This window comes from Haliotis rufescens, unplaced genomic scaffold (genome assembly GCF_023055435.1).
Source record: "Haliotis rufescens isolate VD_foot unplaced genomic scaffold, xgHalRufe1.0.p SCAF_5, whole genome shotgun sequence".
NCBI lineage: Eukaryota > Metazoa > Mollusca > Gastropoda > Lepetellida > Haliotidae > Haliotis > Haliotis rufescens.
Genome location: NW_025964223.1, coordinates 22,682,565 through 22,705,287, shown reverse-complemented (window position 1 = coordinate 22,705,287; position 22,723 = coordinate 22,682,565). Strand labels below are relative to the sequence as shown.

The following is a 22,723-nucleotide window of genomic DNA, read 5'->3' as shown; positions in this document are numbered from 1 at the left end:
CCCGCCTTTGTTAGTCGGTCATTCGCGAACAGCCCTTCCCCAAGTACACACGTGTGTCACTGTATCTAATCGCTTTCCCACCCACCCACCCAGCTTGCCATTCCTTTTCTTTCCTTTTCAGCCTGACGTGTCCTCTTCACCTGGAATGCTAATCACTTCTTTTCTTCAGCGTTTATTCTATTACAGGTACCAGCAGAGCGGATTGTATATATGTAAATAAACCTGTACATATGTAAAATAGGTTTTCAGGGCGCTTTTATATATGGACATACTCTTAAACGATTCTGATATATGTAAATAAACATGACTTCCTTATAGCTGTATATATGTATATATGCAATACCTGTCTCAACAATAAACTATGTCGAGGTGTGCGGGGTTCTTGTGGGCTACACTGCTAGTAACAAATTAACTTGCTTCCAAATTAATACTCGTGCTTAAGGCTACCTGCTTTTCAGCGGGAACCTTTCCGGGGTTACCTGCTTCTCAGTGGGAACCTTGTCTTTCCCGACTTTTCAGCCGGGGAATCGTAAAATAACATACGTTGGGGCAAACAATTGCCACGTATATGGGCCCGGCGGCGGAAGTCGTCTTGTCAAGCGGTAGCTGACAGTTGGGTCCGCGGCGTGGGAGCCGCACAATGGTTTTGCTAATGGGGCCGGGCAGTGGGATCTGCTTTGGCCGGCTACCTGGGGCCGGGCAGCGGTAGTCTGACTTAGGCCAGCAGCGTGGAGCTGCTTTTGGCAGCGTGGGAGTTGCCAAGCAATGGTAGCGGTTAAATATGCTACCGTGGGGGCCGGACAGCGGAAGCAGTCTCAGGCCAGCAGCGCTAGCTGCAATCGCCGTTGGCCACGCGCGTGGCCATGGCAACGGTAGCATTTTGGTATACACAATTAGCAGCTAAGTAGCCCACTAGTACCTGCACACCCTCGGCCATTTAACCCAATCTCATCTTCTGTTTTTATTTTAGGCACGGGCATCCACGGCTCGGTGGCCCGTGCCTCTCCTTGGCATATCGCGGGATAATTGATAATATAGTTAAATAAATATAGCCGGAATTATGGCTTTAATATCCCTCGCTAAAACTAAAGATTTACAGACATTTCGTGATCCATCGCAGTTCGTTGGTCATTCTCTATTTCAATAACATGTATGCCACGTCCTGCTATACTTACGGTAAACGTGTAGTTTATGGCGGGCGCCATCGGCACCAACACTGACTTCGTGTCCGTGCATGGATCCTCTGGTGTGTATCTCCCGTAATGCTCCACTTGGGATACCTGCACAACATACATGTACATGTTCATATGGTGAATGAGAGCTCGAGTGTTGTGTACATTTTATCCACGAATATAAACGGTAAGAGAGAATGGTAATTTATAAGCTGTTGGGGCAATTTTGACTGCAGTCTACTGCCTGTTGGGGCAGTTTTCATTTGGGAGAGGTACATGTGTTTCAATAATGCTTTATTATCAAATGTTTAACATGTCATTGGGGTCCATATGGGCTCCATGTGCGCTATTTAAAAAGATGTAGTTACACATGTACCTCATTAATAAAAGGGGCGGTCGGGTAGCCTAGTGGTTAAAGCGTTCGCTCGTCACGCCGAAGACCCGGGTTCGATTCCCGACATGGGTACAATGTGTGAAGCCCATTTCTGGTGTCCCCCGCCGTGATATTGCTGGAATATTGCTAAAAGCGGCGTAAAATCATACTCACTCACTCACTCACTCACTCATTAATAAAAGCGACAAAAACCTTTCCATAGCCACACGAAATTCACCATGTATTATATACGGTAAAATAAGGTTGTCAAAGTATCTTCACGATGTCAGGAGTTTAAGACTGAGTGATAACAATTATAGAGGTGACATTAATTAATAAGATGATTTTCGAGATATCCAGTCGAAGTAGAATTACGTGTCGGTGAATATTGAACGTTGTATCAACCTCGACACGTATGTATTTCGCCGAGTTGAAAATCTAAGCATTCATTGTTGTCTTATGAAAATGTCCATCTGTTGAGAATTTACGTTATACATACATCGCCCTTGTAGTGTAAGGTGTAGTTCATTATGCGTCCATTCCTCTGTTTCTCCTCGGGACAATTCCACGTCAGTAACATTCCGAAGTAGGGCTCGGGTAGAGCAGAGGCAGTCAGGTTCTCGACGGGCCCAGGCTCTATGGTTTCAGTGAGTATTTGAGGTTATAATGGAGATAAGAAGGTATATACTATGTCAGTGAGGGAGTGATGTATGTGGTATTTGTTGATTTTAAAAAGGAATTTGATTCTGTAAATAGAGCTAAATTTGTCGAGTTGTTGCAAAATAAGGGTTTAGGAGGCAAAATGCTGGCCATTGTTAAATCAATGTATGCAAATATAAAATCGTGTGTTCGCTGTGGTGATTCTAAAAGTGACTTTTTTATTGTCCGATAGGCTTACGCCAAGGAGGTGTTTTAAGTCCAATACTTTTCTCATTTTTATAGTGAGTGAGTATTGTTTTACGCCGCTTTTAGCAATATTGCAGCACTATCACGGCGGGAACACCAGAAATGGACTTCACACATTGTACCCAAGGCGGGAATCGAACCCGGGCGTGATGAGCGAACGCTTTAACCACTAGGCTATCCGACCGCCCAGTATATACTATGTAGTCATCTCTGGTATTAGTGTGAGATAAACACTCTGTGCTTTCAATGCAGAGGTGAGATACCTGTAGATTTAACCACTTTAATTGAACTTGGACCACAGCTTAACGTGTGTGACGCAAAAGATATGACGCCACAGTTAGATATGGAAAGGCGCCAGATTGCGAGCTTTCTGTGGCCCTAAAACTTGAAATACATAGTCTTTGTTATTTTTTATCGTATTTTGTCCCAAAATGAATTGAAACACATACATCGAATAACGTAGTAACAAAACTTGTGTAACATATAATGAAACATTTCAATTATTTCAAAATGCCTGCGGAGGCGGTCGGGTAGCCTAGTGGTTAAAGCGTTCGCTCGTCACGCCGAAGACCGGGTTCGATTCCCGACATGGGTACAATGTGTGAAGCCCATTTCTGGTGTCCCCAGCCGTGATATTGCTTGAATATTGCTACAAGCGACATAAAACCATTCTCACTCACTCACTCAAAATGCCTGCCATACATCATGATTGGGAAAGAAGCGCATTATATTAAATATTTGCTTCCGTAGATTTGCTACCATCAAATTAGCTGTTTCAATCTGAGGTGGTTATTGTGATTTGAAACCTCTGATCGACCAATCTGAATCGAGAATTCCCAAATACAGGGGAATCTAGAATAGATGTCAAAATAGCGATATATATCTTACATATAACTTAATGTGACATAAAATACTACCCAGAAATAGTTCACGAAATGCAGAAGAGAATACCAAATATATGTCCAGTCGTTTGTGTGAGTATGGTTTAACGCGTTTTTAGGAACACTAGGAATGGACACAATGTTTAGCCGGTGGCGTGGTGAATCTCTCGGCTTCCAAAGAACATATCAGTATATTCAAGACGTGAAGTATCAAGTTCCGACATTGGATAATCATACCTGCTGGCAAAGTCATTACGACACCTGATGCGTTTGGAGCATGCGCAGAGCCTGCGGGAGTGTATGCCGTCACTTTGAAATAGTACTTCCAGGAACTTAGGAGACCTTGTACCACACATGACGTTGTATTGAAACCTGGAAAGTAAAAAGTCACTTTACAAATATGGATATTGATGACAGATTGTGAAACGTCGTCACTTTTAACACCATCTAGATGTGTCACGTTAACGACGATGCACGTTTAGGGTCACGACAGAATCCCAATGTGCACTCACTGTGCGGGTCTCACAACACGGTTTGGCTCCTCCTTTCGGAAAAATAAAGTCATGATTTAAAGTGAGGCTGGTCTTCACTAATCCCTACATCACTTTAAGCCTCAAAACTGTAACAATGTTCAAAGCGGCGTTAAACCAAACTCTAGGTCTGTAGCCCTTTTCAGTATTACTAAGGAAACTACTCAAATTATAATTTTGGAATATATCTATGTCGATGTTGAGTAACACTATAACTGTAGTATATAATAGTATTGACATGTATTCATTTGCATCCCTATCCTATCTCTGGCTGTTTCAATTGAAACCTAGCAATGTATATAACTATGTAATGTCCCAATAATGCATAGGATTGACCACATGATTGTATCCCTTATCGGTTAAGACCGATTGCTTATCCTACCATCAACTCGTACTGTTGTCTTGAGGGTGAAGTTTGACGAGCGTCTCCCCGTGGCCTCCCACACGGTGACGTTGTACCAGGTGGGGCCGTTGTCGCGAAACGGGCGCGACCAGGACACTCGGATTACGGAGGCGTTCAGAACGGTTGCTTCGACGTCCCTTGGTCGTAAAGGGGCTAGAAAATAGCCACAGTTTATCAATAAGGATTTAAAAGATCCTTAAAAGATGGCGGGGGGGGGGGGGGGATTGGGGGGGGGGGGGTTCTTAATGATCAAAACGTCAATAAAACTGACGATTAGATAATGATTCATAACAAAGTTTCATCGTTTTAAACATCGATTCGGGACTAGATTTACTGTTACAATGAGCAACGATCCACTCTCGTCAGGTACCACGCAGTTACTAAAGTCACCGAGTCTGACCACCCTTTCAATCGTGTCGCCTCGTACGACAAGCATAGATGGCTGGAACCCATTTGGGAATTATTCTAGGCAAACAAAGGATTTGAATGCAATAAAGAATATACGCGATTTGTTCAATACATTTGAAATCAAGATATAGATGTTGTGCTAACTGGCAGGGCAACCAACAAAGCGCTACGAACCTGATATATCCGTTTGTATTGATAACGTTGAATTTGGTCCATCATATATATCGTTTCTGGCACTGATGCTCATGGAGTAGTTTTTGTAAGGCAGCAGCGATGATACGTCATAAGATATGGTGCCATTGCAACTGGTTACCGCCGTAAAGGTCATAAATCCGCATGTTCCCTTAAAACAATAAATATATCGCAAACAGTTTGAACTAAAATCGGTGCTCTAAAAATAATCAAGCCTTTGAGAGGCAAAGGAAGTTTGCACTTCATACATGTTTGTCAGAGCGTGGTAACTGGAGATCCACATGTACAAACGTATCGATATAAGAAGAATTTGCTGTTTTGTGACTTTGTGAATGTGTGCACAATACTTTAAGCTAATTGTCGTGAAATTGCTGGGCGATGGTATATTGTAAAAGCGAGGCTACACCACAACGACTCATCCATTAATGAGATATGTACATGTATAATCTTCATGGGAATATGATATGGTCTTTCTTATCAAGATGGAGCAGAAGAATTGTATGTCTTTTTATGGAATTTTATCCATAAAAAGTTGTTTTATAAAAGATTTCTCTTTCTTTCCTAAAAATAACTCCTGAAATGTAAGTGTTATCACAATTACGCACAAAAAGATACTTCAAAATAATACTTATAAACATTTTACGTTTACAAAAAGTCGGGTGATATGTCCCTATAAATCCATTATTATAATGTTTTACGTCAACTTGAGCACTCATCCTATATGATAAATTAGAGCACTTACCGTTGATCGTGAGTTCTGTGTGCACTGGTACACAATCTCGTCAAAACACATTCCATTCACATTGAAAACTATATCATAATACTGTATAACACCCGGTGTCGTTGGTTGTTCCCACGTCAGGCTGACGGTGGAGTCCGTCACATTGGCGAAGCTAAAATCCCCAACCGGACCGGGTTCTGCAAAACCACAATATACACAAAAGGCAACTGTGATCAGATATATTTATTGATAAGTGGACACAAATACTAATTAGGATGGTGAGAACTATTTGGATGTGCAGACTCATGCCGTCTGTATACCCAACACAACCAGATATTGTACAAATGCCGAACACAGGGATTATTCGATTCCTGGTGTCAAAAGCGTAGATACATCTTAAATGTTTTTGACCTTTCAAACCGATCGGCAAAAAGTATACATGATATTCCAACCTGTGTTCAAATGAATTTTGAATTCTAATTCTTTACTTTCGTTAAATATCGCTTTGTAGTAGTAGTAGTACAGCAGCAACAGCAGTACTAATAGTAGTGGTAGTAGCAGTAGTAGTGGAGTAGTTGTTGTTGTAGTAGTAGTGTAGTAGTAGTAGTAGTAGTAGTAGTAGTGACAGTAGTGGTAGTAGTGGAGTAGTAGTAGTAGTAGTAGTAGTAGTAGAGTAGTAGTAGTGGTGAAGTAGTAGTAGTAGCAGTAGAAGTTGTTGTGGAAGTAGTAGAAATAGTGGTAGTGATAGTATTGGTAGCAGTGGAGTAGGAGTAGTAGCAGCAGCAACATCAGTACTGATAGAAAAAGTAATAGTAATAGTAGTAGTGTTGGTAGTAGTAGTAGTAGTTGTAGTAGTAGTAGTAGCAGTGGTAGTAGTAGTAGTAGTAGTAGGAGGAGGAGTAGTAGTAGTAGAAGTAGTAGTAGTAGCAGTGGTAGTAGTAGTAGTAGTAGTAGTAGGAGGAGTAGTAGTAGTAGTAGTAGTAGTAGCGAAATAGTAGTAGAAGTGGAGAAGTAGCAGTAGTATTGGTAGCAGTAGTAGTAGTAGTGGTAGTAGTAGTAGTAGCAGCAGCAACAGCAGTACTAATAGAAAAGGTAATAGTAGTATTGATGGTAGTAGTTGTAGTAGTAGAGTAGTAGTAGTAGTGGTAGTAGTAGTAGTAGTAGTAGTAGTAGTAGTTGTAGTAGTAGAGTAGTAGTAGTAGTAGTTGTAGTAGTAGAGTAGTAGTAGTAGTAGTAGTAGTAGTAGTAGTAGTGGAGAAGAAGTTGTAGTAGTGGTAGTAGTAGTAGCAGCAACAGCAGTACTAATATTAATAGTCATAGTAGTAATGGTGGTAGTAGTTGTTGTAGTAGTAGTAGTAGTAGTAGTAGTGGTAGTAGTAGTAGTAGTAGTAGAGTAGTAGTAGTATAAGTGGTGGTAGTAGTAGTAGTAGTAGTAGTAGTAGTAGTAGTAGTAATGGTGGTGGTGGTGGTGGTAGTAGTTGTAGAGAAATAGTAGTAGTAGTGGAGAAGAAGTTGTAGTAGTAGTAGTAGTAGTAGTAGTAGTAGTAGTAGTAGTAATAGTAGTAGTAGTAGTAGTGGTGGTGGTGGTAGTAGTAGTAGAGAAATAGTAGTAGTAGTAGTGGAGAAGAAGTAGTAGTAGTAGTAGTAGTAGTAGTAGTAGTAGTAGTAGTAGTAGTAGTAGTAGTAGTAGTAGTAGTAGTAGTAGTAATAGTAGTAATAGTAGTAGTAGTAGTAGTAGTAGGATTAAATCTATTTTTGTCCTACCGGTGACACAGTATTTGCCAGTACTCTGGAGAGGAGGTATACACTGACACACATGGTTAACACACTCCACCATGTCGGGGGGACTGCACTCCGTCGTGCACCCCTCGCCGAGGCCGGGGATAGCTGTAGCTGTCACCGTGGCTGGCGTGACCTCTGTTGTCGTAGATGAGGGGCTCTGCACGAATTATGATCTTGGTCAAGCACACCACGAAGTACATAGATAATAATTTACGATCTCTGGGAAAGTGAGGAATATCGATCCCCAGATAATGAATAGTGAAAGCCCCAGGCGATTGGCAATGGTCTAACAACACTATGTACACTACCAGCACACTGTTAAGACCCTATGGACACCATGTACACAATAGGACTCTATATACTCTGTACAGACACTGTGTGCACCACATTTACACTTTAAACACTGCATGGACACTTTTTACACTGCATCGACACTACATAAAAAAAACAGGAATATATACACTATATGGACGCAGTACACACTACATGGACACTATATTCGACAAATGGACTTCAAATACACAGTCAAGCACATTATATACACGACTACCTGAGCAATATATACACTACAACAAACAGCGGTATATATTGCTCAAGTAGTGTACATATAGTGATAATGTAGTGTATATAGAGCACATGAAGTGTATATGTTACTCGGGAAGTGTTGTGGTGCAAATAATGTAAAAGCGTTGTCCATATCGAGCACATAGCTTCCGTGTAAAGTATGTTACCCTTACATGAATAACAGTTGTGCCTTTGTGTCTTGAATGAACATGCGAACATGGTGAGAAGACGTTGCTATGGAACAGACGCAGCTCTATTGCAAGTTCTTCTATATTATTTCCCAACTGAACTCTACCCCAATATAGAAGCTTAATTAGTGGGCAGAGTAGACGTGTCTCCTTTGAAATACGAACGCGCGAGTGTTGATAATGCTGTAACGATATCTGAATGACTGCGGGGAGACCCAGACAACATCAAAAATTGCGAAGTTAAAGTCTCACCCCAAGCACAGCAAGAAGGAGGACTTCCACAAAAAGTAGGCCGTACTTCACAGGGGTGGTCATTTTAAAAGTCTGTATTTGGCGATTGCGTAGGAATTCTCAGCAAAAGGACCTGGAGTGTACACTCTCTCTTGTAAATGGACACATCCACGCTATCACTCAGGTCATACGGACAAGTGGGTCACGATGATAAGAGTGGACAATTGATAATCACGAGATACGGTTGATGTGCCAGGCAAACACAAACAGATTTCACAATAATTCGGACGACGAACTCTTCGGTCTATCTGGTTAGATCCTACGTATTTCCACTGCAGTGAACTTCCATCATATTGTATGTGTGGGGTGCAAGGAATATTGACAAAAAAACGCGGCCTTTGTAGCCCATTTTCTAATTAAGCATTTGAATTTTGTAATCCTATCGCATATTATTTGTTACAAATAGTAGTCATTGTGTAGTATTTATTTGTAATAATTTTTTTTTTAAGAAATCGAACATCTAATTTATCAGGCTCTAGATGTAGACATATGGTGAGGCCGAGTCAAAGAAATCAAAGTAAGTCATTAGATAATTAGTCATTCATTAGAAAGTTCTTATAAGGATTGCAATCTTATTTAGTATTAAGTAGGTCGAATGTTTTATTTTTGTCAGAGGACAGTATGTTCTCAATGTATAATTACGTAAAGAATGGTGTTAATAACAACATTTATCCACGCTATCACCACATTATTCATAGCAGTTTTTCAGAGGAAGCTAAACTAGACATGACGTCAACAGGTTAAACGTAACAGCCACTTAACAAAACTTGCTATTAGCATTGCTGTCTTAATGTTTATTATATTTATTATTTCATCAAAATCTATTATTATTATTATTACGTTATTCAAGAATGGACACGTAGACAATCCTGACAATTACCAGGGTTTATCTCTCACAAGTATTCTTGGTAAAGCAATTACTTCTATCATCAATAATAGATAAGCACAGTGGTCAAATATGAGAGATTTGATTCCTGAAACACAAGCGGGATTTAGAAAGGACTATTCGGCTTTTGACCACATATTCACTTTGTATGCAGTCATTGAGAAACATTTATCCTTCAGCAAACGCAAGTTGTATGTGGTATTTGTTGATTTTAAAAAGGCATTTGATTCTGTAAATAGAGCCAAATTGTGGAGTTGTTGCAAAATAAGGGTTTAGGAGGCAAAATGTTGGTCATTGTTAAATCAATGTGTGCAAATATAAAATCGTGTGTTCGCTGTGGTGTTTCTAAAAGTGACTTTTTTATTATCCGATAGGCTTACGCCAAGGAGTGAGTATTGTTTTACGTCGCTTTTAGCAATATTCCAGCAATATCACGGCGGGGGACACCAGAAATGGGCTTCACACATTGTACCCATTGAACCCGGGTCTTCGGCGTGACGAGCGAACGCTTTAACCACTAGGCTACCCGACCGCGCCATCATTTTTTATAAATGAGTTATCTGTTGATATCATGCAAGCTTGTAGACATGGCATCCAGTTCTTCCCTTACATAATAGAACTTTTCATGCTACTTGTTGCAGATGGTGTGATTTTGATGTCTAGTACTCTGAATCTGGATAAGTCTGAAATTAATCTCACTAGCAGAGCAAAGAAAGTTCTTTTACAAGTTCACGCTGTTATCTCTAAGCATGGAGTTATTTTCACCGAAAATTGTATTTTAAATTATTTGATTCTCAAATACAACCTATTTTACTATATGGATCTGAGATCTGGGGTTGTAAAGAGTTCTATACAATTGAAAAGTTTCATCTCCTCGTTTGTAAAAATGTATATTGTAATATGGTTAATGGAGAATGTGGGAGATTCCCATTGCACATTGTATCTTACACTCTTTGCTTGAAATATTGGTGTAAAATAATAATAATGCCTGAACACCGTTTACCTAAGAAAGCCTACAACATGCTTGTACATAATCGATAATCTTCTTGTATACGTGCATTGCTTTTTACATATGGTTTTGGTTTTATTTGAATGTTCCATACAATTGGTAATGCAAAATGTTTTCATGAAGCACTTTCGCATGCGTGCCATTGATATGTTTTTATCAGAAATGGCATTAAGATATTTACGAAAGTTCAAGATGTGATACTTATCGTCAGTTCAAGTCATTGCTGGAACCAGAATCAACATTATTCGTTTTAGACTTGACCTGAATTATCTAAACATTAACAAAGGAAGATTTCCATTACATCTGTTGAGAAATCCCTAAGTTTATGTCCATTCTGTGTAATTGTTGTCGAAGATGAATACCATTTTAAACACTTTCGAAGTGGTCTTTATCTCCTTTTATTGTTATAAGATTGTCTTTATTTCTGTCCTGCAAGGATCCTCTAACACAACATCAACTGGCTTTGCACTTATGTGGTGCTAGGAAACCTACTTATGTGGTGCTAGCAAATCTAGAAACAAAAACAGGTCGAACGGGATTAGAACCCAGGATAGTCGCAGGATCATAGTCGCAACTCCGAACGAATTACGGGGCTTTAGACAACAACTGTTTGCTGTTTTCGGCATAGCTTCCTTTTATTATGTTATCTTTTTATACTGAATATATTTATATGAGGAGCAATAAGTAGCTCCTGAACGTAGTGACAAAGGATAAAAGAAGTTGTCATCCATATACAGTGTCATGTGTTTATGTTCTCCTAACTTCTAAATGCCTATCAAAGACTTCATTCGGTATAGATACAAGATACTAATTACAATTTGAATGTCTCATGTATCAATATTTAACCACTGAACAATTATAGTATGGATCCACAGATTGATACAAGGTTGAGGGTTCACCATCGGTGATACCATCGGTCATCTGTCTATATTACTGAGAGATCGAATCCCAATGGTGCAGATATGTTTGTCTACACCAGCCCAGATCGCTCATTGTTATGACTTGGAGATATTGACTTTTCCTAAACCTTACCCAGTTGCACAGACGATTATAATTTTTGCACGTGAAACATTATTGATAATGATGTTTACTCACTCACCAGAGTTTTGCATTTATAAACATGTGAAACGAATGACCTGTGTTTAATATGTTTTCTTATTTATTTCTCTGATGACATTTCTGTCCTTTCCAAACCATGTATTGTATGACGACAATATTGCACTGAAATATGTCATTTCCATCTGTTCTATAATGCATACAAGGAAACACATGAAGGACATGCATACAAGATAGATGTTCAGGGTAATTGTTAACAGTCATTTCGAAACCATGCATAACAATAACATAAATATGAATCCAACAGTTTATTGTGCATATTTCATATGTTATAAGAGATTGATTTCCTTTGTGCTGGAACCTTCTTGAACCTGCAGACGTTTCGTCAAATGTACAGTTGATACTTGATTACTCGTAATTTGTATCACATAAAACACAAACGGATATTTCAGATACTCAGCCTGTTTAATTACTGAGAAACCAACGAAAATCTATTTATCCTGTCTTTCATGACTTCGAGGCCTCATGAACGCTAAGGGAATCACTACAACACCCGATGTTGGCAGTCATGGGTAACTAAAGGAACAATTCAAAGATGCGTGTAAGAGTACACATGATATAAGCTACTGATAATAAATGAACGCCGTGAAATGTCCTCTCTCTGGTCCTGTTTGACACTGTGCTCTTCATCTCTTGTACGGCAGCTGGTCATTATATTTTGAAGGATTTTCTATTCCGATAGACTCACTCTTTTTCTTTTTTAGACCGAAGGATACGGCTGAAGAAATAATCAGACAGCTGAACAAGTGCATTTAATTAATAGTTGGTGCAGTTATACCCATGCAAGAATGTAATAACATTTCATTTGGCATCTATTGAATGCTCTTCTTTCACAATTGTTTGAAAAAGACAGCGGAGTCGATAAAGATGTGTGTACATATTGAAGTCAATGTTTGTGACCAAAGTAACTGTGATCATGTTCTTATCCATGTTCCTTTAAACCCAAGAATCGAGCCACGTTCTGCTTACAGCGAGATGGAAACTAGGGAGTGCGCAGCTCAGATTACTTGAATATTTCTGGAGCAACACGTCCTGGCTTTGACGACTCAGTATATTCATACCAACCAACGGTATGTTTCACACAAAGTTCATGCATCGACTAAGTTCTCTTTTGATCTCAGTGAGTTTTACACGGCCTATTTTCATTATCTGATGACAAATGTACACTCTTCAAAATCACACGATATAGCAGCTGTATGTTTTCAGGGGCGAAGTTGTTGCACTTTATTTGCAGTATACTAATATCTTCTATAAACAAGTGATACGTACGTGTATATAACCAAAAATACCACGACAGCAAGGAGGACGACTATCACGATACCACACACGGCTGAGACGATGATCACACTTTTGGAGTCTGGAGTAAATAGAGGCTATCGATAATAAAATTATTGATACATTTATATTAACTAAGACAAAATTGTTATGGATGAGCAACTTCTTTATTACAATTGGGCGACGTTTCGCTGTAGATTCTAACACCGTTATCAAGCAAATGATCATTTGCTTGATAACGGTGTTAGAATCTACACCGAAACGTCGCCCAATTGTCATTATTTGCTTGATAACGGTGTTAGAATCTACACCGAAACGTCGCCCAATTGTAATAAAGAAGTTGCTCATCCATAACAATTTTGTCTTAGTTACTATTCCAACTTCTAAATGCCACTCAAAGAAGTTTCATTTATATTGTCAAATGATTACTTACAAGTTTATGATCATCGTTCGGCGTGAGGCAGAGAGAAGCCAAGGCTATATCACCACTAAACTCCCATCCTCAAAATACAAATGAGGCCACACATTATTAGTAACCTTATAGTGTTAATATATAGAATAGTATATTGTATATCCAACCCATACAATGTTGAGGACACCAAGAACGGGCTTTACACATTGTACCCATGTGGGTAATCGGATACGGGTCTTCAACGTGTCGAACCAGCACTTTAACTACTGAGCTCTCACACCGCCCAATGAAGAATGGGGAAATATGTTGAAAATATACATACACTGATTTTCGTTACTGGCCCTTGCCGGCAGCACAAATACCATACCTGTGTAAGGTAGAAGAATACATGGATGCATCTCTTGGCATTGTATAAACAACTGTTACCACAGTATGTAAATGATTGTGAAATGAGCTGCTACAATGAATGAACATTTATGCAAAAAGGTTGTGTTAAACCTCAATATGGAAATTATTTATTTTCAGTTGCAAGATAAGATAATAAATAATATCCTTACCCTTAGGATCCATTCTTGAAATAATAGACATCCTTTTGCCTGTAAATTCTGCATTTGCAAAAACCTGTAACACATTATTGAATATAAGTCAATACAGAGTTTGCATGGTGTACTGACATATGTTTCTTCAATTCTTCTTACTTTACAAAATATCATTACAAAGTGATAGTATTACATTATAAAATATATAATTAAAATATTAACATGAATATATTTGACATAATCAAATTACGAAGCATTAATATATATTTAACCTTGTCTTCGTGGCACACTTAATGGTTCCGTTCAGTACACGCACGCACGCACGCACGCACGCACACACACACACACACACACACACACACACAAACACACACAAACACACACAAACACATATACGTGCACGCGTATGTGTCTCTATATTCTTGTTTCAACAATTATCATTTGATGAATATTCATAATTAGACGAATACATAATGCCGAAATGATTGATTAAATATCCCTGTTAAATGAATTACGTCCCTCGCTAAGACTAAGGACTTACAGACATTTCATGATTCATCGCAGCTCGTTGGTAATTCTCTATTACAATATCATATATGCCACGTCCTGCAATACTTACGGTAAACGTGTAGTTTATGGCGGGCGCCATCGGCACCAACACTGACTTCGTATCCGTGCATGGATCCTCTGGTGTGTATCTCCCGTAATGTTCCACTTGGGAAACCTGCACAGCATACATGTTTATATGGTAATGAGAGCTCGAGTATTATATACATTTTATCCAAGTTGAAACAGAGAATGGTAAAATGCTATTCCTTTCAGAAATTATTGGAGGTATTCCGATTTTGTTTGGTTACTATGATGTCGTTGAACAGTTTAGTCAGGTAAAAAGGAGATGCTCTATTGGTGATATTTGCCTTGTAATGATCATAACAAATACATAGCAGCATGCACCATTCCAGATTAAGCTAAATTCTAGACACAGAAGTAGCTTCAGGTTGTTTTAAGGAAGTGTTCAAGATGTGATTGATAACTACAGTCTGTTCGGTTTTTTGGGGGTACATGTGTTTCAGTGATGCTTTTGAATTAAATATTTATCATGTCATTTAAAACGATGTAGTACCATATGTACTTCATTAATAAAAGCAACAAAAACCTTTCCATAGCCACATGGATTTTCACCATGTATCATATACGGTAGACTAAGGTGGTCAAACTACCTTCCAGATGTCAGGAGTTAAAGACCAAGTGATTAAAATTATAGAGGTGACATTTTAAAAGTTATAATTTTATAAGATGATTTTCGTGATCTCCAGTCGAAGTAGAATTGTGTATCGGTGCATGTTCGACACTGTATTAACCTCGACACGTATGTTTTTCGCCGAGTTGAACATCAAAACATTCATTGTTGTGTTATGAAAATTTCCATATGTTGAAAATAATGTGACTTTATACATACATCGCCCTTGTAGTGTAAGGTGCAGTCCATTATGCGTCCATTCCTCTGTTTCTCCTCGGGACAGTTCCACGTCAGTAACATTCCGAAGTAGGGCTCGGGTAGGGCAGAGGCTGTCAGGTTCTCGACGGGCCCAGGCTCTATGGTTTCAGAGAGTATTTGAGGTTATAATGGAGACAAGAAGGTATATAATTAGTGGTCAATTCTGGTATTGGTACGAGATAAATACTCTGTGCTCAGTTTCGATGCTTAGATACCTGTAGTTTTAACTGCTTTAACTTTAATTTGGAACACATCGTAATTTGTGTGACGCTAAAGATAAGACGCCACAGTCTGATATGGAAAAGCGTCGGATTGAGAGCTTTCTGTGGCCCTAAAACTTGAAATACATTGTCTTTGTTAATTTGTATCGTGTTTTGCCCCACAATGAATTGACACACATACATCGAATAAGGTAGTAACAACAACTTGTGTGACATAAAATGAAAGATTTCAATTATTTCAAAATGAATGTCATAAATGATTCCAAAAAAAGCGTATCATAATAAATGTTTGCTTCCGTAGTGGTGCGACCTCAAATTAGCGGTCATTGTGATTTGAAACCTCTGATTGACCATTCTAAATTGAGCAATACCAAATACATAGGAATCTAGAATCGATAGCTGTATATTTCCCACATATAACTGAAAGTGACATGAAGTTTTTTCGAGAAATAGTTCCCGAATAGCAAAAGAGAATACCAAATCTATTTTCAGTCGTTTGTGTGTATGGTTTCACGCGGTTTTTGGTAACATCACATCTTGGAACACTAGGAATGGATACAATGTTGAGCCGGTGGCATGGTGACGGAACTCTCGACTTCCACAGAATTTATCAGTATATTTTAAATGTGTAGAATTGTTCCGAGAATGGATAATCATACCTGCTGGCAAAGTCATTACGACACCTGACGTGTTTGGAGCCTGCGCAGAGCCTTCGGGAGTGTATGCCGTCACCATGAACTTGTACTCCCACGAACTTAGGAGACCTGGTACCTCACATGACGTTGTATTGAACCCTGGAAATTAAACAGTCACTTTACAGAAATAGACATTGATGACAGACTGTGAATCGTCGTCAACTCGAACACCAATACCTAGATGTGTAACGCTGACGACGATGCACATTTAGGGTCACATACAAAATCTCACCTTTTGATATCAAATAAATATATCAACACAAGTTCATAAAGTGTTGATATATTTGATATCAAAAGACACGAGGGTGAGATTTCATTTATCATCCAGCATCATTCTTCCAACTTTCTAAAGTCTAAAGTGTAAAAAGTACTGCTAATAGCTTCAGTGGCAGAGCCATTAGAGATGTCATTTGATTGTGACGTCATGGTAACAATGACGTCACACTGGTCTGCAAAGCATTGTGATGCAATTTCATTGCAGCGATTTCTACAGTGTAGATATCGCTTGATCTCACCCGAGCGATATCTCCCGTGGAAGCCAGTTTTGGGTGATAAGGTAGAATCCTAATAGGTGTAATCTCACAACACTTTTTGGCTCCTCCTGTCGAGATAAATAATGTAATTATTTAAAGTGAGGCTGGTCGTCACTAATGCCTATATCACTTAATGACTTCCTCCCACATCTTAATTAACTTTAAAACTGCTCAAAGCAGCGTTAAACCAAACTGGAGGACCGTCACCCTTTTCAGTATTACTAAGGAAACGACGCAAGGAATACGCAAGTATGGAAGATACTGACATATGACATGGTGAGTAACACTATAACTGTAGTATATAATGGTATTGACATGTATTCAATTGCATCCATATCTCTGGGTGTTAAACAGTTTTAATTTGAAACCTATCAATGTATATACCTGTGTATATCCCAATAATGCATAAGATTGTACACATTATTGTATCCCTTATTTGTTAAGACCGATTGCTTTCCCTACCATCAACTCGTACTGTTGTCTTGAGAGTGAAGTTTGAAGAGCGTCTCCCCGTGGCCTCCCACACAGTGATGTTGTACCAGGTGGGGCCGTTATCGTGTGACGGGCGCGTCCAGGACACTCGGATTACGGAAGCGTTCAGAACAGTTGCTGCGACCCTCATTGGTTGTAAAGGGGCTAGAAAATAACAACAAATTTTCAATAAGGATTTAAAAGAAAAGGCAATACGTAGGTTAAAGTTATGTTAAACCATACAACGTTTTTTATGATTACGTGAAACATGTCGACTCATCATTGTGTGTGTTTTCACGGGTAGTGATATTCTTAATGATCAAAGCATCAATAAAACTGACGATTAGAGGATGATTCATGACAATATTTCATCGTTACTAAAATCGCGAATTATTCACTTCTATCCTCAGTTGTAACCAGCCTATCCCGTTCAGTGTTAATATGTTAATGACTCATCTGATACATGATCTGATTCTATGCTGTAAATAATCGGGAGCGATTGATTGTTACAATGAGCAACGATCCACCCTCGTCGGGTACAATGCCACTAAATCTCCGAATCTGAACACTCGGTCAGTTGTGTCGCCTCGTACGACAAGCTTGAACCTAGACGGGAATTATTCTGTGCAAACAAAGGATTATATTTTCCGTGCAAAAGGTATTTGCAAAATTTCTGAATATATCCGATCTATTTCATATATTTGAAATCAAGTTATAAATGTAGTGCTAATTTGCATAGCAACCCACAGACCGCTACGAACCTGATATATCCGTTTGTATTGATAACGTTGAATTTGGTCCATCATATTTATCGTTTCTGGCACTGATGCTCATGGAGTAGTTTGTGTAAGGCTTCAGGAGTGATACGTCATAAGATATATTGCCATGGCAATTCATCATCGTAGTAAAGGTCATCAGTCCGCATGGTCCCTTAAAACAATGAATCTATCGTAAACAGTTTGGACTTAAAATCAGTAATCTAAAATTAATCATGACTGATGAGATGCAAAAGAAATAACGCATCGATATAAGAAGAATTTGCTATTTTGTTACTCTTCCAAATCTCTGTGAGTGTTGGCCTCCGTGAATGTGTGTACAATACTTGAAGCTAGCTATATATAGTATACGTGAAATTGCTGAACGCTGGAAAATAACTAAAGCGACGATACACCACAACCATTCATTCATCAATGAGAAATGTACATGTATAATCTTCATAGGAATATGCCATGGTCTTTCTTATCATGTTGAAGCAGAAGACATTTTTGTGGAATTTTATCAATAAAAAGACAAGAAGGTGTTTTTTGTTTAGTTTCCTAAAAATAACTCCTGAAATGTAAATGTTAACATTATTACACACAAAAAGATACCTAAAAAATAATACTCATAAACATTTTACGTTTACATAAAGTAGGGTGATATGTCTTTATAAATGTATTATGATAATATTTTACGCTAACGTGAGAACTCCTCCTATATGGTAAAATGGAGCACTTACAGTGTGAATAAGTAACACGTACCGTTCTTCGTGAATTACTTGTGCATTGGTACAAAATCTCGTAAAAACATAGTCCATTCACATTGAAAACTATATCATAATACTGTATAACACCCGGTGTCGTTGGTTCTTCCCAAATCAGGCTGACGGTGGAGTCCGTCACATTGGTGAAGCCGAGATCCCCAACAGCACCCGGTTCTGCAAAACCACAATATACATAAAGGCAACTGTGATCATATATGTTTATTGATAAGTGCACACGAATACTAATTATCATAGTAGGAACTATTTGGATGTCCGGACTGATACAGTCTGTATACCCAACACAGCCAAGTATGCCGAACACAGGGATAATTCGATGTCAGTTGTCAAAAGCGTAGACACACCTTAAATGTGTTTTTTTTCCTTTCAAACTGTTCTATCTCCGATGGGCAAAATATATACATAACACCCTAACCTATGTACAACTTTGAATGTTGTTTTAATTATTTACTTTTGGTAAGTATCGCTTTGGTGTAGTAGTAGTAGTAGTAGTAGTAGTAGTAGTAGTAGTAGTAGTAGTAGTAGTAGTAGTAGTAGTAGCAGCAGCAGCAGCAACAACGGTATTAATAGTGATAGTAATAGAAGTAGTGGTAGTAGATTTTTGATTGCTTGAGTTCGGTTTTACGCCGCTTTTAGCAATATTTCAGTAATATCACGGCGTGACGAGCTAACGCCTTAACCACTTAACGCCTTAACCGCCTTATCCGCCACAGTGGTAGTAGAGGTAATAGTAGTGATAGTAGTAGTAATAATAATAATATCAGTAGTAGTAGCAGCAGGACTGGTAGTTGGAGTAGTGGTAGTAGTAGCAACAGAAGTATTAATAGTAGTAGTAGTGACAGTAGAAGTAGTGGTAGTAGTAGTAGTAGTTGTAGTAGAAATAATAATATCAGTAGTAGTAGTAGCAGCAGCACTTGTAGTGGAGCAGTGGTAGTAGTAACAGCAGCAACAGATGTACTAATAATAGTAATAGTACTGCTATATCACTTATGGGCAAAACATACTCGTATATGACATCCTAACGTATGTTCAACAGGAAAATATGAATTTTGAATTTTGTTTATTTTCTTTACTTTTCGCAAGTATCGCTTTGTAGGAGTAGTAGTAGTAGTAGTAGTAGTAGAAGTAGTAGTAGTAGTAGTAGTAGTAGTAGTAGAAGCAGCAACAGCAGTACTAATAGTTATAGTAATAGTAGTAGTAATAGCAGTGATAGCAGTAGTAGTAGTTGCGGTAGTAGTAGTTAGTAGAATTGTGACAGTAGTAGCAGAGGTAGTAGTGACAGGAATAAAGCTGAGGTTTGTCCTACCGGTGACACAGTATTTGCCAGTACTATTGAGAGGAGGTATACACTGACACACATGGTTCACACACTCCACCATGTCGGGGGGACTGCACTCCGTCGTGCACGCCTCACCGAGGCCGGGGATAGCTGTAGCTGTCACCGTGGCTGGCGTGATCTCTGTTGTCGTAGATGAGGAGTTCTGCACGAATTATGATCTTGGTTAAGCACACCACGGAATACATAGTAATAACGAACGATCTACGATGAAGTACGGAATATCGATCTCCACATAATGAAAAGTGTAAGCCCCAAGCCATTGGCAATGATCTAACAACACTTCAGCACACTATAGACGAGATGGACACTATCTACACAATAGGACTCTATATACACTGTACTGACAGTATATGCACCACATGCACATATATACACTGCATCGTCACTACATATACGACATGATTACTACATACACTGCCCAAGGAATATATTCACTACATGGACGCAATGTACACTACATGGACACTATCTACACAATGACACTATATGCACCACATGCACATATATACACTGCATCGTCACTACATATACGACATGATTACTACATACACTGCCCAGGAATATATTCACTACATGGACGCAGTGTACACTACATGGACACTATTTTCGACACATGGACTTTATATACACAAGCACACTATATACACTACTTCCTGAGCAATATATACACTACAACAAACAGCGGTATATATTGCTCAAGTAGTGTATATATAGTGAGCATGTGGAATGTAGAGACCTTGTAGTCTATATGTTTCCAGGTAGTGTCGTGCTACAAATTAGGTGAACGCGTTGTCCACATTGAGCACATAGCTTCCGTGTGGAGAATGTTACCTTACATGCATAACAGTTGTGCTTTGTGTCTTGACTGAAATGAACTCGCGAGCATGGTGTGAAGACGTTGCTATGGAACAGACGCAGCCCTATTGTTATGTAGACTGGCTTCCATGCATATGCAAGTACTTCTTCATCATTTCCGTACTAAACTCTACCCCAAATATAGTAGCTTAATTAGTTGCCCGAGTATATTTGACTCCCTTGAAATACGAACGCGGGTGTTGATAATGCTGTAGCAATATCAGATCGACTACAATGAGAAGCAGACAACAAACAGAATTGCGAAGTAACAGCCTTACCCGTAGCACCGTAAGAACGAGGACTTCCACGAGAACAAGCCCGTTCTTCACAGCGGTGGCCATTTTAAAAGTCACTGTGTGTCGATTGTGTGGGACTGAGAAATAGGAGCTGGAACGTACTTATGTAACACTCTCTCTTGAAACTGAACATGATAACCACGCAACCACTCCAGTCACACGAACAAGTGGGCCACGATGATAAGAGCGGACAATTATTATGCACGAGTTACCGTTGATATGCAGGCCAGCACAAATTTCACAATAACATGAACGACCTGCTCTTCGGTCTATTTGATAAAATCCCACGTATTTTTACTGCAGTGAACTTCCGATATATAGACTGTGTGGGGTTCAGGGATTATTGACACAAACGCAGGTAGCCCATTTTCTAATAAGCGTTTGAATTGCGAAATTCAGTCACGCAATTGCGTAATCCTATCGCATATCAGTTGTCCTTAATAGTAATCATTGTGTAGTATTTTTTTGTGATAATGTTTCTCGAAAAAAGCGAACGTCTAATTAATCAGGCTATAGATGTAGACATATGGTGAGGGGACAGAGAGAGTATTTCGTGAACAATCTTTTTTGTCAAACCGAGTTAAAAAATCAAACGAAGTCATCAGATAATCAGTCATTCAATAAGGTCGCTTTAGAAAGTGCTTATGTGGAATGTAATCTTATTTAGTATTAAGTAGGCAGAATGTTTTATGTCAGGAGACTGTATGTTCTCTATGTATAAATACGTAAACAATGGTGTTAATAACAAAAATTCATCTAAGCTGTCACCATATTTTATATAGCAGTTTCTCAGAGAAAGCTAAACTAGACATGAAGTCAATGGGTTAAACGTAATAGCCACTTAAAAAAACTTGCTGTCATCAGCATTGCTGTCTTAATATTTATGTATTAATTATGAGGACAAAGGTATGAACAAAAATGTTGCCATATCAGCAAGAATGAATGTACTATAGTAGAACAGTGTTGCAAAACACCACAGTTAAGTCTACTTCACAAATCTCTGAGCTTATATACCTTCTGATGAGAATACGTGTTCTAATGCCATACAGATTTAGAAATTGTCTCACAAAAAATATATACATTCCTGGCGGTTTTGGTGCTGAAACGACGAATGGGCAACCACAGCTGTTTCAGACGAGTACTTGTTAAAAAGGGTTCTCGGGGTATGAGACGAAGAAGGTCCCTGTCGTCGAGATGTGTCGTCACAGGAGGTCTACCGGATCTGTGACGGCCCTGTCCATGACCGGTCTGAGCATGTTTCTCGACTGCAGGGCTTACGACAGTGTGATGAAACCCCAAATTCCGACCAATGGCATCACAAGACATTCCTGCGTTATGCATGCCGATTATTTGCCATCTTGTGGCGTTTGATAATCGCCTTCGTGCCATGATCACACAATGTCATGGAATAAATGCTTAAAACCGAGCTGAAGAAAGCAATTTTAACGTTTGGATATACTGCTTTTAGAAATACTCGCGGGTAGCATGCTGCACGTGATACCATGCATGGCACGTGAGCTTTTGTCACGCATGATTGATTACATCATCTCGAGGAAACATAATTCTTCCCGTAATTATATCTTTCACGACTGTTACATCGAAACCCGAACCTTCCACTCTCCTGGAG

At 39.0% G+C, this 22,723-nt stretch overlaps 1 protein-coding gene across 2 annotated transcripts in view; it reads right to left on the bottom strand.

Moving 5' to 3' along the window:
- The window catches only part of LOC124111823 (receptor-type tyrosine-protein phosphatase S-like), a 29,082-nt gene extending 7,644 nt beyond the window's left edge, over window positions 1-21,438 (bottom strand). Inside the window, exons 1-12 of one of the 2 annotated variants that reach the window (XM_048383689.1) lie at window positions 21,079-21,377; window positions 19,913-20,087; window positions 18,587-18,762; window positions 17,828-17,996; window positions 17,058-17,231; window positions 16,027-16,161; window positions 15,108-15,244; window positions 14,268-14,372; window positions 13,667-13,730; window positions 13,432-13,476; window positions 12,692-12,779; window positions 11,809-12,140 (exon numbers count right to left, since the gene is read on the bottom strand). In XM_048383689.1, the coding sequence (XP_048239646.1) occupies window positions 12,107-12,140; window positions 12,692-12,779; window positions 13,432-13,476; window positions 13,667-13,730; window positions 14,268-14,372; window positions 15,108-15,244; window positions 16,027-16,161; window positions 17,058-17,231; window positions 17,828-17,996; window positions 18,587-18,762; window positions 19,913-20,087; window positions 21,079-21,141 (1,365 nt within the window). In that variant the 5' untranslated portion in view covers window positions 21,142-21,377 and the 3' untranslated portion in view covers window positions 11,809-12,106. Of the gene's footprint in view, window positions 1-1,175; window positions 1,281-2,044; window positions 2,182-3,569; window positions 3,705-4,244; window positions 4,419-4,847; window positions 5,017-5,607; window positions 5,784-7,350; window positions 7,526-11,808; window positions 12,141-12,691; window positions 12,780-13,431; window positions 13,477-13,666; window positions 13,731-14,267; window positions 14,373-15,107; window positions 15,245-16,026; window positions 16,162-17,057; window positions 17,232-17,827; window positions 17,997-18,586; window positions 18,763-19,912; window positions 20,088-21,078 lie in introns of those variants that run through there. The other variant, XM_048383688.1, reaches the window with a different exon arrangement.
- Between the last annotated feature and the right edge of the window lie 1,285 nt (window positions 21,439-22,723).